This window comes from Marmota flaviventris, chromosome 4, assembly GCF_047511675.1.
Source record: "Marmota flaviventris isolate mMarFla1 chromosome 4, mMarFla1.hap1, whole genome shotgun sequence".
Classification (NCBI taxonomy): Eukaryota; Metazoa; Chordata; class Mammalia; order Rodentia; family Sciuridae; genus Marmota; species Marmota flaviventris.
In genome coordinates, this window is record NC_092501.1 from 26,725,508 (window position 1) to 26,743,538 (window position 18,031).

Genomic DNA, 18,031 nt, shown 5'->3' on the forward strand with positions numbered 1-18,031 from the left:
TAGCCTAATATATAGGATGGGAACTGACTAATTAAATTATTGCTCATGCTAAAAGTGTCCACTAAGGGCAAGACTTTGGGAGACCATCTAGGATGGCCCCTGCTAGGATGGGGCACCTACTTCTAAAATATAAAACAGCTTATAGAAATTAGACAACAAACTCAAGTCCTGAATTTCAAAATAACAAATTAAACTCATGGGATTCCTATCATTGCTAAAAATACATCTTATCTCTTATAGCATCAGGCTGGCATAAATGAAAGTCAGTCCCAAAATTTATCCTACTGATTCTTGAACTGTTAGACAAATCACAGTCCCATCAAATTAGGACACTGATTAGGAAAAAGCAGAATCTCAAGAACTGGGATCGAGGTATGAAAGGAACATTCAGAAGATTCAGATGTCCTAAATCCAGGGGTATCACTGAGACCCCCTTATAAGCTAACGTTTGTAACAACCCTCCTTGTTTAATTACACTTCTCCCTTGTCTGATGATGCTGTGGCTTTTTTTTTTTTTTTTTTTGAGCTGCCTTGCAAAGTGAACACCATTTCCACTCATCCTCAAGCTTCACCCTTCTACCCAACATTTTCTTCAGATATGTCAAATCCCGGGGTGCCAACTGAAAAGCAACCTAGGAGGGAAGGGGTTCCATATCAAAACAATTCAGGACTTGAAATCTGGGGAACATGAGGGTGTCCCAGCAAGGAAAAAGTGGTAAGTTTTAGTTTTGGTTGAATTTAATATGCAGGACCACTTGGTAAATGTTCTCCCTGAAGCAGGTGGGGGTGGTTTTGTTGGAAGGAACAGATAACTGGCAGAAACCTGGGCTTCCTAGGAGCTGAGGATGTAGCTCAGTGGCAGACCACTTGCCTAGCATGAAGCTCCAACGCAGCAAAACAAACAAAACATTTGTACAACAACTCAAAGTAAAACATCAACTTCTCAATTTTTGACAAATGGTCTTATATCATTAAATTCAGCCTGATCTAAAGTTACAATGTCAGAAATAATAAAACCTGAAGGAAGTTTGAAGACTTCTAAAGAAGTTGGACATAGTATCACTTGTAATCCCACCTGCTAGGGAGGCTGAAGCAGGAAGATCACAAGTTCAAGGCCAACCAAAGCAATTTAGGGAGACCATTTCTCAAAAATAAAAAGTGAAAAGAGCTAGCAATGTAGCTCAGGGGTAGAGTATTTGCCTCGCAGATCATGGATTCAGTACCCTATGTCTCCAAAACAAAAACTTGTGAAGATAGGAGTATTTAAGAGGAGTTTTCATGTGTCATGTGACCATCCAGCCATCATGTCCCTAGAAATGGCCCCAGAAGTCATTTTATTTTGGGGGAAAAAAAACTTGGGGAAAAAATACTTTGGTCAGGGCAATGACAGAATCACTAAAAAATGTCTAGGAGAAGTGGGAGACTGAAACAGGAGGATTGCAAGGCCAGCCTGTGCAACTTAATGAGACTCAGTCCCAAAATAAGAAATTAAAAAGGGCTGGGGGTGTAGGTCAGTTTTAGAGCACCATTGGGTTCAATCCCCAGGATGGGAGGTGGGGGAGGGGGGGGGCAAAAAAGCTTAGGAGACTGTTCCTTTTAGACTAAGTATTTGGGAGAAGTAAACAGAAAAGGTATAAAGAAGAATCTTTGGGAATGGGCATAGTGTATGAGAATATTTCTGTCATATGAAAATGATCACCCAAATCTTCCACTTAGTTAAAAAAAATTAATAATCAGATGAAAAAGAGAACTCACTCTGGATCTCAGTAGTCTCTTTCTCCAGGCACTGTAGAGCATGCTACATATATTTCTGTGCAAATGACCCCAAGTTCAAGGTGAAAGGTGAAAACTATGCGTCAACCGGACATCAACTCCACATCCTGTTTCCTTAAAGATTCCTGTAGGCACTCATCTCCTTTAAGAAGATCTGTCAGAACAACTTTGCTGGCTATTGACAGTTGCCACTCTTGTGGCTCAGAGTTCTCAAGGACTCAATCCCCTTACCTGCTGACCTACCTCCAAGGACCATAAATGAAGACAGTCGGGTAGGAAAGTTTGGCTCTCTGAGAAGGAGCATTCAGGCTGAGTTAGCTCTTTTCCAGGATTCCCAGCTGACTTGAGCATGCCAGTGAAGAGGAAGCTCAGAGCACTGCTGCAGAAGAGCCGCTAAGGAACAAGTAAGTAACCAGAAGCCTCTCACACCCTGGCCCTTGCCTGGTCTTTGGGGAATGCGGGGCTGGTCCAAGTGTGGGAGAGCTCAAGGAGGGATGGAGTAGAGCTGGCAGGTCCTGGGTCACCTCTGTAGTAGGGCAATGCCCTTCCTACATTCTCCTGGAGACCCACAGGGGCCAGGATGCAGATAAGACTAGAGAGGAAGCTCGGGTGTTGCTCGGGAAGAGCCACGAGAAGGTGCGCCTTTCTCCTTCCAGGTTCTCGCCTTGAAATTCTGCACCCCTCTCCTCCCAGCCCGGTGAAGACCAAAAGCTAAATCCCGACCCCAAGAACCAGGCTCCCCACGGGCTTCCAGGCCTTACCTTTCTGCTTCGGGGGGAGTTGGGATCTGGGTGCAGTTTGGTGCCTGGTCGCCGTCGCCGTCGCTGTCCCGCCACCCGCACGAGCGAACCCTTGACTGCAGCGGACCCAGGTTGAGCCAGGAAGGGCCTGGCACCCTGGGCGCTGGCCTCGGAGCCCTGGGGCGGCCTCCGTGCAGTCCCTGCGTTCACCAGAGAATCCGCCGCGCCCTGGCCCACCCCTACTGAGGCCGCGAAGGCCCGGCGTTCCTGAGACCCGGGTCCGCGTCTTGGGTCCAGAAAGGGATGAAGTGCACCGACAAACCGGACGGCAGACCTCGCTGGGGCCTGAGAAATGTCCTGTAGACTCCTGGAGCAGAACGAGGGCGACGCTTCTCAGGCCGCCTTTTCTCCAGCCGCCCTCCGCAGCACGGGAGAGCGCTGGATTCGCTCGCAGCTGGCGCTCTAGGGTCCCCTTGGCCGGAGCCGGGAGAGCCACCGGTGGGGAAAGAACCAGGTTTGGCCGATTTCTCCAGCCGCTGCAGCGACCGCGCACTTCGTGTCGCACCACACCTGGCCCGAGAGTTTGAGAACTGATCAGACCCAAGCAGATGCTACCAGGCGGCACTTTATTTTCCTGGTCAGCCTACCCCCACGACACCCCAGAGGAATAGGTTTTGGGGAATAGTGGTGCAAGGTGTCTCAAGGTGTCTCTTCCCTTGGAACCAGCTAGCAGTCAGCTTCCGGATTCTTTGAACGGGGGCAGGCTTCAAAATCAGAGCAGTTTCTCTCCCTGTTCACATTTCTGGTGAAATGCAAACTGTCATTGGGTGCTTTCTAGAGTCCCCTGGTTTTGGGGGGTCCTCTGTGATAGGGTGCTTCTGAATCTTTCCCTAACCATCCCTCTTGAGTTTTTCTGCCAGCTCACAAGAGGCCTGGGCACAAATAAGCCTGATATTCCCACAAGCCAGTTCTCAGTGTTTCTCAGTCCTAGGCTGTTCCAGCCATGGCATCCTAAGGCATTACCATGCAGGTGCCCTTTTGCAGGCAGGAGTTCTTTGGAGCCCTGGGAGCCCCTGTGTTTGGCTCCAGCAGGCAGTAACACCCTGTGACAAGAAAGGAAGCTGGGATTTTGTGTGGAGCGGGCAACAGTTGTGCAACTAAAAACTCCAGGTCTTTGGAAGATCTGCTTTTTTATTAATTTTTTTTTCTCAAATACCCTAGCCTGCCCTCCACCTTTTTTATGCTAGGAGAGAAGCCACTCCCACTAGGCTGGCTGGTGTGCAGGCACTGGAAACTTTGAGGCTTCTGGGTGGAGTTAATAAACCTCCTCCTTCCCTTTTCTTCTGCCCTCACCCCTGCAGAATTCACCCCAGGGCAGTAATATTTCTATCCATGTGCTGGTCCATCAGGAAGAGTGTGACCTTGGGCCTGGGGCCGGAAAGGGTTAGAAGTTGAAGTCTGTGGTTGTGAAACCATCTGTTCTCAAAATGGGAACAGGTGAGTGAATGCATGTGAACTCGGTTTTCCCTGGGCTAGAGGTAAATAGTGAGAGTACACAGCTCCCACCATTTGCAATCAAAGATTCTTTTTAAAAATAAGAGTGTAAATGTGTAGCTATGGAGCACAACTGTTTCCACGAGTGGAACATCAGGTCAGCCTGAGAGGCAGAGCTGCAGACAGAGCTGCAATTTCACGAGAATTCGTGGAGGGATGTATGCATGGTGGCTCTACCCCTGTCAGGGACTGGAGCCTCTGGGGCTGGGTGGCTCTTCACCAGGCCCCTTCCCTCAGGTCTCTGTCCATTGCATTTGGCAATCAGGTCTCACCACACCCTCCTGCCCCATGAACAGTTGGACACCTGTGAATCTAATCTAATTGTGGAGCAAGACTGCCAAAGCAGCCATTGGATTTCTCCTGGAAATCAAAGGTCTGGAAATGAGGGGGGAAGGGTGTGATTCATCCCTCCCACCCCACCCACTCCAACTAGCCCCAAGTATAGAAAACTCAGGTCTCACCACCCTAGGGCACTCTTCATCATTCCTGGAGTACCTTTGAAGAGCCAAGCACTTTTACCTGAGTTATCTCCTTAATCCCCTCAGTAATCCAGAGAAGGGTTGGACCTATAATATGAACAAGGAAATTGCAAAGTTCTAAAACTTAATTAACTTGCCTGAGGTTAGACAGCAGAAAAACAAGGCTCAACACCTAGGCTGATGTCCAAAGACACTTAAACAGCTGCCTGGGAATGAAAGAGGGCTTTAGAAAGATAGCAGGTGCAAAAGAGGGAACCCGGATCAGAGGGGCCATGCAGGTAATAAGGAAAGTAGTAGGACATAATCTATCAACAGGAAGTGGTGCATCTCATGGCATGCTGAAATGTGCATTTTAAAAATATTCTACCAGGGGCTTGTATCCCACTGGTAGATCCCTTGCCTAGCATGTGTGAGACCCTGGGGTTTGATCCTCAGCACTGCAAAAGAAATAAATAAATCCTAACAGAAGGAGTATCAATGTGTCTCTACTTTTTTCATTTGTCATAAAATGGGGAAGAAGGAAACCCTGAGCAAATAGGCAACATTGTAGACCACTTTTAGCAGGTTGCTTTGACATCTAGGATTAGAACTCAGAGCGAGAATGGTAGGTTAAGGCCTGGATGCTGGCAGAAGCATCAGCATTAAGAATCTTGTCCTACATGCAGAGTCTTAGGCCCCACCCCAGATTTTATGCATGGGTCTTTAACAAGATCCCTGGTGATTCAAGCACACATTGAAGTATAAAACACTTCCAGGGGCTATTTGTGAATAAATGAAGATAATTTTATTGGAAATAAAAGATCTTCCTAGGGATACCTCTTCACTTCCACCTCCTCAACCATCCTGAGAAGAAGAGAAAAAGAGGAGGCCAGTCTCTTTTTAAAAAACATTTTGATTGAATCCATTCACTAAAAGATACTAAAAAAAAAAAAAAGTAACTCTCTGACCTTTTGGGTCTCAGCCTCCTACCCACCCAGCTCACTCTGCCACTTTGCAGGCCAGAGCCTCCCCCAGCTACAGGCTTTTGACTGAGCAGATGGAAAGGAGAGGAAGGATTTTTCGTCCTGTTTCTCCATTCCTTTGTCTAATAAAGTGTCATTCATTTGCTTCTATTTTTAATTGTTAGTTTGAGACCTTCCACCCCAGCTGATCCAGAGGAGGAAGGGAAAGGGGTGGAAGTAAATGCAGCCCCCTTCTAATCCCAGGGACTCTTGGAAGGAGGAAGGCCTGGCTGGGAAGGCCCAGAGGATGGGCTATTGTAGGTGTTGGCGGGGAGGAGGTGGACTCTCAGGCCTGGCAAAGTCAGAGAAGTGTGTAGGGGTAGGGGTTGTCCAGCAGAATGCATTGAACTGGAAGGGAGTTTCCCAGAGCTCTAGAGGACAAACACTCTGGCTCACCACTGGACTGAATGACAGCTCCCTCCACAAAGCCAAGCCCTGACGGGAGATTGGTGGGGTCTCACCTCCAATCCTCCTAAACCCACGGCATCCCAGCACTTAAGTACCCTTCTCAAAGACCCTGGCTCTAGGGTTAGACCGCTAGATCGGAATGCTAGTCCCAGTTGATGCTCTTAGGCAAATTGCAGAACGTCTCTGAACTTGAATTTCCCTTGCCTGTTAAAGTAGGAATAAAAATACCAGCTGCCTAATAGAGCGGTGGTTAGGAATGGATAGAATTTTTAAAGTCTAGCGCAGTGCCTGGGACACAGCAAGCGCTCAGTAATATTGCTTATTAGTAGTATTATTTTCCCCTGCGCTAGCAGCAGCCAGCCCTGTGTTGGAAAGGGCGGCGCGACAGCCCAAGCTCCCTGGCCTTGGCTCGAGGCGCCTCTCTATGCGAGGCCCCTAGAGGGCGCCCGGAACTCACCTGTCCGGGTTTTCTGCGCGGTGGCCTTGTCCGGCTCCCACTTGTGCGCGGCTGAGCCGCCAACACTGCCTCCAGCCTTTGGGTCCTGCGGCTACACCCTCACTCAGCAACCGAAAATATATAAGCGCTGGGACCACAAGGCCGAAAACCGGAGGGGCACGGCAGCTCCTAGCAAAGCCTCCCTTTCTGAGGCATTCCTCAGTGGTGGCCTCGCATCCCCACCTTCCCCTACACCCCTCCCAACCTTCTCACGCAAGGAGGCCGGATTTCCTCAGGGCAGTGGTCTCTGGACCTTCTGATTGTTGCTGGGGGTCCCCAAGCCCAACCACCGATCCAAGGGGTCTGTCTGGGCCAGAGCTGTTGGACTGGAAGCTGAAGTGTGAATGGAGGACATTCCCACCCCCAGGCCCTCTAGGAGCTCAGTTAGACCCTCCTTCATCTGGGCTGGGAGAGGAGGGGAGGGGGAAGAAAGGAGGGGTGCCCATGGGGTAACTGCCAACAGGAATTGGCCAGGCAGTGACAGGCAGTGACAGGCAGTGACAGGTGTGAGCTTGCGAGAGGTAACCACAGGCTCCAGCAATGAAGGTTGTGTGTGCACTTGTGTATGCCTGGCACCACACACCTATACCTCCCCTTGTGTAACATTGGATACTCTGGCTGTTGCATAGTTAGAGGGAGTACATGAGGTCCTACACAGCAATGCAGGCTGTGAGTGTGAGGTTGTTTATACCTACCTGTCAGCACAACTGGGGTACCCCAGGCTCTCTGCACCCACCTTTCTCATTCATCCTCCACCCTACCCTAACCATGGCAAATTCCACCTTCCCAGTCTGCTCCGAGCTTTTTGGAAACCTTTTTGGAACCCCAGCCTGTTCCTATTGGTTTCCCCAAGACAAGAAATCCAGAGGAAGGTGCAGGTGGGTGGTACCTGAAGGCCTCCGTGGTCAATCAGGTCAGTGTTGAACTGGAGCCAGGAGTCACTGGACTCATTTTGAGCCAAGTTGGGAAAGTGGAGGCAGCTCCCTGCCAGTCGGATTCAAAACTGAGCTGAAGGGGGACAGATTGCACAGAGCCCTGGGAGTGGAGAAGTTTGTTAAAGTGGATGTGAAGGGAGCAAGAGGAGCACAGCTTAAGGAAGAGGATCTCTTCCAGCATCTGAGCTGAGGGGCCCTCAGAGTAGGCCTGGGGCCACAACCTCCCAGATTTCCACAGCATGGCCACTGGAGTCCCAGCTGCTCCTGTTCTGCATAGCCCATAGGGAGGGGCTTACTGAGTTGTCTCTTGAGCCTGCAACCTACCTTGCCCACCTGCATGTCACTGATACAACAAAGAGGGCACCCCTCTTATTCTTGGACCCATAGCAAACCCCACACCTGCTTCCTCACTAGGGAAGCCATGGAGCAGGCAGGCAGTATTTAGGCAGTGTCTATCTCCCCGCAGCCACCACCACCCCCAAACACAGATCTGGTGACACAAAGCCTCTATTATAGTCAACAGGTTGAGCCAGATTTTTTATGTGCCACCCACCTCACAGCACAGAGCCTCTGGGACCCCAGCCTTTCCTGGGTTCTTGGGCGGCAGGTCACCATCCACTGAACCACGAGGATGGGCTGCCCCAGGTCTGAGCCGCTGCTCAGGGCTCACTGGCTGCGGGTATTTGGTCAGGGCAGTAACCTCTCTCAAGACAAGGAAAAAACGGGGGTGGGGGGAGGGTCTCTGCCCAGAAAGGTTTGTTAATTCTTCTTTTCCTCTCCGGCACCTCTGCATACAATTATTCAGATGATTTATTCCTTTTCTATTTTTGATCAAAGACCTATTATTTCCGATAGGCGCCATGAAAGACCAGGCATTTCAAGCTTTCTTCTTGGAGCAGTTGACCTTGACTCTGACCCTTGAAGCCCCTCGGTTCCGGTTTCCGGCACACTCCGGACACAGTGTTCAAGTAAAGCTCCCTCTCAACTCACAGGCAGAGCCAGAGTCCCCACCTTTTTCCGTTGCAGCAGCACTCGGCTGACGCGGGATTCACTGAGATTCGTCCAACGAATTCTGACGGAGAGCGGAGAGCGAGGAGTCAGTCTGGCCCGGTCCCTCAGCGCCAATAATTCCAACGCCTCCGGGAGTCTGACACCTCCCGGAGACCTAGCCCGGGGTCCAGTGTTGGAGATGTCCTGGAAGAACGCCTAATCCAGGACCGAAGGCGGCAAAGAGCGGCGGGAGCAGGCAGGCAGGTATCTAGGTAACTCGGAAGTTGCCCGCTCTGAGCGTCCTGGGTCCCATTGCCTGGGATGAACCTGACATGCAAAATGCCTGTTTTTCTCCAGTCCTGGGCCAGCTGGGCAGGGTCAGAGAACAGCGGGGCTAGGAGTTCCAGGCCTAGATCTGCCAACGCAGTTATGAGTATTAGGCTGTTCGTGAAGATGGGGGGTGGTGCCCAACTTTGCTCGCTTTGTCTCTAAAAGAGGGTGAGAATGGCGGTGAAAAGTACGGGTTTTGGAGCCTGTTTGGGGTGTTGTGTTTGGGACAGCAGTCGCTCCCCATCTCTACCCCCAGCTCCTCCACGGTTGGACAGTCTGTGGTCAAGAAATATCCGGGGACTTCCGGACATAACAGCTTTTGGGGGGTGGTCCCTGGAATAGCGGTCCGATCTTGCCTGGGGTCTGGCGGCTTTGGGATGGCTTCAAGATTTTACTGCGGGAGACACCGATTCCGAAAAATGTAAATGGAGGAAAGAAACCGCATTCTGCGAAGAAGGCATGGACTTGGAGGCGACAGTCATGCCGCGAGCAAAGGGCGCAGCCAGATCTACCCAAGGAGAATTTTGTAGTCCTGGGAGGCCATTTCCGGATTTTGCTCCATTTTGTACTGAGCGCTGCAGCGGGTGAGTTCTGGAGACCCGCTACAGGACCAGAACTGCAGCCAGACCACCCCCTCCCACTAATCCACACTTTGCCAGGGAGAGTCCTAAACCCCCAGAAAGCCTTAAAGCTGGCCAGTATTTGGACCCAGAACCCTCCTTTGCTGAGATCCAAGGAGGTGCATGAATGAGGGTGTGGATTAACAAAACTACTCCCCACCCAACCCAAACTTCCCCTTGGGCTTCCCTGAGTGGGAGATTACTGTGCCCTTTGTCCCTGTATTGCAACCCTCCATGGCTGCCAGGGCAGGGATGTGAGACAGTAGCTCTGAGGGTTTTGGTCGCTCCCTCCATCTTCAATCATATTGCACACAGCTCTGCAGTCCTGCCCCTGCCCCATACCTCTAGTTTCCAACTGCAAAGTTCTCTCACTTTCCTATCCCAAAGAAAAATCCCCTTATCTCCCTACTTCAACAGTCCCTAGGCTAAAGAGTTCCCCAGACACACCACCACCCATCTTCTCCAGAAAAGCAGATCCAAGTCAATTGTTTGCAATTGGTCTGGAAGTTCAGGGACTAAATGATATGGGGAGGGGGGTATTCTGTGACTGATGTTCAGATCAGAAGGATCTGGGGCACCCTGGAGGTTTTCAGAAAGACACTTCTTCCAACTTCTCATAAGCCAGACTAGTCCTGGGGGCCTGAAAGTCCCACTTACAGCATCAGAGAAAGTCCTGGCTCTAATTCCTGATTTGAAATGCTCCAGTCTCTATAGCTTGCTAGGATGAGCACAGAGACCCAGAACTCCCAACAGATAATGGTCTCCCCACAAAGTATCCATGCATACATCTTAGACTCCCACCACCACATACACCATCAGTGCACAATTACACCCACTCACCCACCAGGACAATCTCCCATAATGATCCACATGTCCACTATATGCACTCCCCCAGTTACAAACTGTCACAAGTACATACTGTACCATTCAAACACATAGCTCACACATGACTACATCTCACAATTACATTCATACAATTAAAGATGATACACAATCAAAAACCACATATTTAACACAAAAGTAGATTCACAAAGAGAAACTAATATGTACTCTCAAAAACACTAACACAATTCATATACAATCACAAAAAGGGTGATCACACAATTACCCCAAAAGACAGTCACATTTTAACATGATTACACACGCACAACTTCAAGCCTATGCATACAATGATAGTTTCAACTCACAACTTAAGCAGAAACAAGTATTTACATACAAGAATTTCAAACACATTTACACATGTAGACACCATCACAAACATTCCCCATCAGTAATGTTCTAATTGCCCATACTACCACAAACACAGAATGCACACACACACACACACACAACTCTCACACTCCAAGATAGCCACATCCTTTCAAATATAGCAATCCCAGGAGAAGCTGCCTCTCCTCAGCTCTACCTTCTTTCAGTTTGTCCTCCTCCTTTTCTCTCTCCAGAGTCTGAGGGTCTTTCCACCCATATATCCTTTAGGTACAGGTACCAGAAGCTGCCTCTGAAGCCCCAGCTCTCACCAAACCCAAGTAGCTGCAAGATGTGCAGCTCAGCAAGGAGCAGGCAGCCCTGACTCCGGATCCGGAGGGTTTTATTATTTTTTTCCACATAAATTACACAAGCACTTTATAAAATGGTTACACAGAAAACACCTTATTAAGTGCATAACTTAAACCCCCCTACAAACAGGATCTGGAGAAATGGGCTGAGTTTGTGTGAAAACCTGTCTGTGCGTACCTGGGTGCAGCTGGGATGTGAGGTTGGGGGGCCCAGTAGGTCCAGTGAGGCTGTTGTGTGTGGAATGGTGTGTCACTGTGTGTCTGTAGCTTTGTGTGTCTTTGAGAGAGAGCGCCATGCTATTCGGGATGAATCTGGGTAACCCTTGGCCTGTACCTAATAGTGAGGGTCAACAGTGTGAAGGCTATGACCCTATGTGTGCATGACACTCTGCCTTAGCTCATGTATGGTTCTTGGGTGGTACCTGGAGGGATAGTGACATCACCTCTATGTGGGCCTATGGTTATTCAAGTGTGTGATGAGGAGTAGGACAGAGAGGAGTTTCCCAGGGCAAATTCAGAGATCTGGAGATCCCAGAAGCTCTTGCGTCCAAACCCATCTCCCTGTCTCTCTCCGTGCCATGTTAAAATTGAAATAAAATGAAATGAAGGAACACTGAGAGGACTCTGAACATTTCCAGAGGACGTGACCTGGGGGATCGCATAGGCTTCTGGGAAGGGGTCTCCGTCCCTGTCCCCAGCGCTCTTTTCTTCCATTTAAGACCGGAACAGTGTTGGCAGGAGCGTTAGGGGCCGGTGCAAGGGGAGCAGCTTTCCCCTCCCACGTGCAGTCCAAGGCAGGGAGGGGTGGGGGAGAGTCCTGGCTCTGAGGCCTCAGAGGCCCTTAACTCGGCCTGGGGTCCCCCAGAGTGAAGCGTGCAGGCTCACTCGCACGCCGACGCCACAGATGTGACGCTAGTGATCTTGGTGGAGTCGTCAGACCAAGGCTGCAGGTTCTGCAGGGCGAAGAGCGACGAGTTGTGTACACACAGTGGGTCAGCCGGCAGCGGCTGCGCCAGGCTCTTCTGGAAGGCCTCCTGCTGCAGCTGCAGGAGGATGCGGTTTGCCTGCTGCCTCTCGGCCTCACGCTCCTCCGCGGTCTGTCGCCTGTACCGGGAACAAGCTGTTACCCGCCAGGGCACCAACCCGGCTCCCGCGCGTGCGAGGGTTCCGAGCGCGCTCCCGGGAGATAGCTTCGGTGAACATGGCTCCTGTTTGCAGCCCCCAATTCCAATTTAGGCTGTTTTAACACATTCCATCTACTTGAGTGTCCTGATTCTGATAAAGGCTGGGAATACAGCCCAGTTGGTAGAGTGCTTGCCTCGCATGCATAGGCCCTGGGTTCAATCCCCAGCGCCACGGGGTCGGGGGAGACTGGGAAACCCAAAAGTGGATGGAGCTGTATCTCCCGGAGGAACTGTGGGTATGTCCGCTAGGCCTGAACTGCTGGGCCTCCCATCTGAGCGCAGCGCCCACACCCTCACCCCCTTAGCTAGGGGTAGGTTGGCAGGTCGTCTCTCCCCACCAGTATGGGAGACCTGGCGCCGCCCCAAACCCAAAGAGCCTCACCTCCCCACGAGTACACAGATGCAAAGACCAGCGTTTAGACCTCTCTTCTCTCCTTTCTCTGAACCTCCCCCAGGGCTCAGACCTCGTGCACCGAGCCCTGTGCCCTGCCCCGGGCTCCCGCCGGACCCACCAGCTTCCTCGGAGGCAGTCTTGGGAGGCGATGACTCACTTATTCCATTTAATGCCGCCCCTCCACCCTGTCAACTGAGATCAAACGTCTGTCTCTAAGGTGGACAGACCTAATGGGAGTCCCCGGGGCCTCCAGAAGCAATTTGTAGGCGATCGATGAAGCCGCGCGAAGCCTACGAGGGCTTCTTCCAGCGGCCGCCGCTAGCCTCCTCGCGCCGCCCCTTCTGGACTTTTCATTCGGTGTATCTTTCTGCCTCTTTCTTCCCCCTGGTTCCTGCGTTTTAAACTGCACCCAAATGTTTCTCTTCATTCACTCTGTGTTTTGTCTATTGTTTTTTTTTTTTCATCCCCCTTCGTTTTCTCTGAATTAAGGGAATTTCTTTGAAACGAAAATGGCGATTTTAATCATCCAATGCTTTCCTTTATTGTACATAAGATTTCCTTAGGCTGCCTGCCATGCTCCCTTTTTCTCTTGGAGTGGGGAATCTATCTTTGTCCCTCTCCTTTGTGTTTCAGTTTCTCTCTTTGCTTGACGCTGCCTTTCTGTGTCCCCACTCTAGTTTGGTGTGTGTGTGAGGGGGTTGCCTGGCTTCTTCCCCTCCCTTAGTCTACAATCCTTAGTAGGCCTTGAAAATACCAGCGACCCCTCCCAGCTAGCCCAAGCTCCCTCTTTTACCAGTTTTCAAAGGGTTGAAACCGAGTCCCCCACCCCTTCCCCAGAGACAGGAATGTTGATGGGGGGCGGTAGACTTGCGGGCCCGGGCTTCCTTTGTGGCCCCAAGGCGGAATCCCGAGCAGATTCCTCGCCTTCGTTCAGAAAAAGAGGAAACTCCAATTCCTTCCTCTCTCCCCGAGGCCCGCCCGGCCCGGCGCCGCCGCCTCCGACGACTTTGCCCAGACTCTTGCGCTCCCCCCGCCACCCACCCAGAGCCTGAGCGTTCGAACTCGCGACAATGCGTTTGGACCTGAGAATGCGGGCCAGAAGCGCAGGAGGATGCAGGGGTGCAAAAGGGTGTATCTGGAGAATGTTCCAGTGTCTGCAGGGAATAAGGCTACTTAGGGGAGTGGGGGACGCTTAATGTCCGCAAAAGTAGGGGAGAGAGAAGAACGAAAACGAGAGGGGTTGACGTATAGCATGTGAAAAAAATAAAAATAAAACGTGTAGTAAGTGTAATTGAGAAAGGAAAATGTCTTTTTCTCACACACCCATCTGCTCCTAATTGATCCCCCTTTCAGTGGGACCCACGAAACCTAGTCACAGCCGGCGCGGATTGATTTTTTTCCTCCCAGGGTAGGGAACCCGGTGGGGAGGAGGCAATCAGAAGGGCCCAGCCTGCGTTCTGGGGCCCCAGTCGCCCTGCCGGGGAGTCCGGATGGAGCGCAGAAACAAGATGAGGCCCGTTTCTGCTTCCATGTCTCTGGGACAGAAGAGGTTTCCCCGGTAAATGAGAATTTGCACAATCAAAAAGCCTCTGAGGATTCACTGAGCCCAGAGATCCCAGATACACAGTAGTCTAACACGCCTGTTTGCCCTAGCGGCGGCGGAGACCAGCCGCATCTACATCCGCACAGTTCAGAAAGTCCTGAAGCCACCGGTAAAACAGACCTAAGTGTCTCCAGTCCCACCTGGCTATTGGTCTTGATTGCTTCCAGCTCCCCGCGAGCCTTGCAGAAGCCCGCTCCACCGAACCGATCAGAAACCAGCGAGCAGAGGGAGTCTGTTTGCCCAAAGAGAGCCAGCGAGCAAGCCGAGAGCAGCAAGAACTGTGCCGCCCGCGGCAGGCCTTCCCTATGTGCTCACCTCCACTTCGTCCGCCGGTTCTGGAACCAGGTTTTGACCTGAGCGTCGGTCATTTTGAGCGCCTTGGCCAAAGCTGCGCGCTCCGCGGAGGCTAAGTACTTCTGGCGGTGGAAACGCTTCTCCAACTCGCAGATCTGCAGGCGCGTGAAGGACGTGCGCGGCTTCTTCTTCTTGGGGGGCGTCCGGTTCTGGTAGGGGTGACCTATACGGCGTGTTACAGTGAAGGGTGAGAGGGCCACTGGAGCGGGAGACAGACAGACGGCAGAGGCAAGCGGCAGAGCGTCAGGAGGCGTCCCAGGCCCGACACCACGCGAGTCAGCGAGCGCAGTGGCTGGACCCCTAAAAGCAAGACCACGATCCTCCCAGCAGCCCTCAGCTCCAAGCCCGCCACGGGAAAGGGCACCCTTCCGCCCGCCAGGCTGACGCCTCCTCGGCAGCCACCACCGCCTAGGCCTCCCTAGCCCGGGGCTCCCCAAGCCCCGTGGCCTCCTTGCTCCCTTCCTCCCACCCAGGGTCAGTGTAAGGAGAGCTAAAGGTCACAGCCCCTGGCCTCCAACCTCAGAAAAGCAGGCCAACACTAAGAGGCAGAGGGTAATCAAGGTGCCTGACTCTAGGTCTTGACCTGAGCGCCTTCACAGCCCTTCAAGACATAGCGTATACCAGGTGTGAACTTACAGATCTGTGCACACAAACAGGAGGATGTATACACCCAGACAAGTACAGACACAGCACAAGCACACAGGACACAAGGTAATAGGAGGCCATAGTCATATACTCCCTCAGAACCTCCTTCAGTCCCAACACAGGACTAGGATGGACTGTGGCTCCCCAGAGTAAGCCTTGTGCTGAGTGTATAGACACACACACATACACACACACACATACACAACAGTGGTCTCCCTGTCCCAGGATCCTAATATATGTATATCCAGGAGAGTGGGGTCCTAGTTGGGGGTTCCTCCAGAGCTTTCAACACTGACCTTGGGTAGGGGAATGAGGTGGGCACAAGGCTCTGCCTACTCAGGCCTGCCTGAGATCACCTGAGTTGGAGCATTGGGGCCCATGAGTGAGGGTTCTTCCTGGAGGCCCACAATGCAGCAGCTGTTCTGCTTCTGACACCCCCCCCCACCACACACACACACACACACACACACACACAGGCTTCTGCCACAGTCCCAGAATCTGGTCAGAAGCTCCAAATGCAGTCTCTGTGCTTCATAGAGGGCCTGGAATTCCTTGGGATTATCTAGCCACGCTTAGCTCTAAAAGTCTTCTCCCAATGTCTTTGCACACGTGTATACACCCACACATACACACACACACACACACACACACACACACACACACACTTTCACAGTTGGGCCCTGGAGCTGGGCTGGGAGTCCCAGCTGCAGCCAGCAGAGGCCTGGTTGTCCTATGTCCCCTCTCTAAGGCCCAGACCAGGAATTGAGTTCAATTCGTGGCAGTTTCCCAGTGGGGTTTGGGGATCTGGCCTGCTGGAGGATCATGGTCTCAGATCCAGGGAACGGGAAGTAAGGGCCTGGGGAACGGGCTGTGCCAGAGTCCGAGCTGAGTGCCCAGAGCGGAAGCGGGAGCGGAGGGACCCGGGACGAGCCAAGGAAGGAGCTGAGAGGGCAGGAGCCAGCCTCCACCTAGTGCAGTAATCATCCCGAGAGTCGTCCTCCAGCCACGGATGCATTATTCACCCCGGAGACAACAGAGTTGGGCCCTGGCGAAGACGCCCAGCCGGGACAGAAAGAAAATGAAGAGCAAGCTGTCTCAGGCGACTCAGCCCCGAGCCGCCACCGAAAGGAGAAAGTCTACTCTCCGACAAGGACCTGCCAGCTCTGCTTCGCGGGGAACCCGGCTCTTTGCCGGACCTGACAGCACGATGGGCACGGGAACTTGATGTGTGTATGGCGGGGCAGAGGTGGGAAACCTGTTCTTGCATCTAATTGTGGGGGTCCCAGCCTCGGTCAGAAAATCGCAGCCGGGGCGAAAGAAACACTTTGTTCACATCGCACCCCTTTCTCTGAGATCCCTGAGCCTCGAATGTTTACAGAAGATAGTCTTGAATCTATAGCCTCTTCCCTCTACCTGACTGGACCCCAGGATCCCAAGAGAGGGGACCAAGGATTGCTTCTTGGAGCAGGGGTCCTGCAGGAGAGTAGGAGGGACCCAGGCTGTGAGAACTCTTGGAGCACAGCGATTCTGGGAACATAGAATTCGGCGGACCGCTGAACTTGGCGAAAGCGAGGAGAGGAGCTGGGCGACCTGGCACTTAGAGGGGTGTTCAGGGAGCCACCAAGCAGGGAAGGGGTAGTGCAGAGCCCGAGCCACGGCCAGGCGGGGCGCGCGCGGGCCGGACTCACCTGTGAACCTGTCCTTTGTGTATCTGCGGTTACTCTCCATCCAGGGGAAGGTGAGACCGGTGAGGTTGTTGACACCCGGCACGGCAGGCACAGAGGGCACAGTGGGCAAGCCAGTAGCCAGGGGTTGGGGGTGGGCCACGGCTCCAGCTAGCGGCCTGTGCGCTGGCACCCGGATCACCCCGGCAGCGCTCAGCGCCCCCCCGCCGCCGCCGCTCCCTCCGCCGCCGCCGCCCGGACCAGGGCCGCCCGCCAAGGCCATGTTCACATTGTAGGAGCCGGCCAGCGGGCCCATGCTGCAGGCGCCGCTGCTGCTTGCGGGGCCGCCGGGGCCGCCCGGGCCGCCAGCGCCATAGGCCCCCGCGCCCCCGGCCCCGGCCCCGGCTGCGGAGCCCCCGCCGCCATAAGTGTAAGCGCCTCCGACCAAACAGCCAAGGCCGTATTCTCCGTCCTGGAGGCGAGAGGCCGGCCCCATGCAGCCGCCTTGGTCCGGGCTGTTGAGGATCTGGTCAATGCCGAAGCTGATGGGCTCCGCGTGGCCGGGGTGGAGGTGGTGCGGACCCAGATGCTCCATGCTGGCCCGGGCCCCGGCCCCACGGGGGGGCCCGGGCGGCGGGTGCTTGCTGCGCTTGGTTATGGGGGGCAGCAAGCAAGGGGGCGCGGAGGCAACAGCGGCTCCTGGCTGCGCCGGAGACTTGAAGACGAAGTGCGCAGAAGGGCTAAAGTAGGGGGGAGGGGAGAGAGAGAAGGGGCTCCGTATTCTTCCCTTCTGCGGCTTCTCCTTCCCCTCTCCGGCTGCTTGCTCGCTGTTGACTCTGGGACATCAATCACCGGGCGAAAAAGCCCTGTGCTAGCGAGCCTCGCAGTTTCGGCCGGGTCTCTCCATTGGCTGTACGCTGAGAGGAGCGGGGTGAATGACAGCGCGGGGGAGGGGGAGAAAGGGGGAGAGGAGGCCAGGAGCCCAGACAGATGCAAGAGCCAGAGACAGAGGGACAGAGACCAAGGCTCTGAGTAGTTCCTGTAGAGAGGGAAGAGGGGAACAATGAGGAGAGGCTTAGAATGAGAAAGAAAAGGAACAGGAAGTGGCCATTCCCAGAGATGGACAGACAGACAGACCCAAGGAGGGAGAAGTGAGAGTCCTTTGCCTCTCCTGGAAGGAGCCGCCCCCTCATTTTTGGACTGGGCCAAAGAAGTCCAGCCCACCAAGCCTCTGGGGACGGGTGTCCTGCCCAACTGGAGAATCTCCCCAAGGGCTCAGCTGGGAAACACCTGTCACTCAACCAG

The 18,031-nt window shown here is 53.1% G+C and overlaps 1 protein-coding gene across 1 annotated transcript; it reads right to left on the reverse strand.

The window, feature by feature from the left end:
- Positions 1 to 11,763: 11,763 nt before the first annotated feature.
- On the reverse strand, positions 11,764 to 17,321 carry Tlx1 (T cell leukemia homeobox 1). Its single transcript, XM_027930414.2, has 3 exons — positions 16,751 to 17,321; positions 14,379 to 14,580; positions 11,764 to 11,986 (listed from the first exon to the last, which is right to left on the reverse strand). The coding sequence occupies exons 1-3, from the start codon at positions 17,319 to 17,321 to the stop codon at positions 11,764 to 11,766; spliced, it is 996 nt and encodes a 331-aa protein (XP_027786215.1).
- Between the last annotated feature and the right edge of the window lie 710 nt (positions 17,322 to 18,031).

Bases quoted from the DNA above. Each gene is read 5' to 3' on its own strand.
- Tlx1 (XM_027930414.2), bottom strand. From the start codon at position 17,321: ATGGAGCATCTGGGTCCGCACCACCTCCACCCCGGCCACGCGGAGCCC. The intron at 14,581-16,750 runs GTGAGTCCGGCC...CACGCCGTATAG, and splicing joins CACAAAGGACAGGTTCACAG to GTCACCCCTACCAGAACCGG. The intron at 11,987-14,378 runs GTGAGCACATAG...TTCCCGGTACAG, and splicing joins AACCGGCGGACGAAGTGGAG to GCGACAGACCGCGGAGGAGC.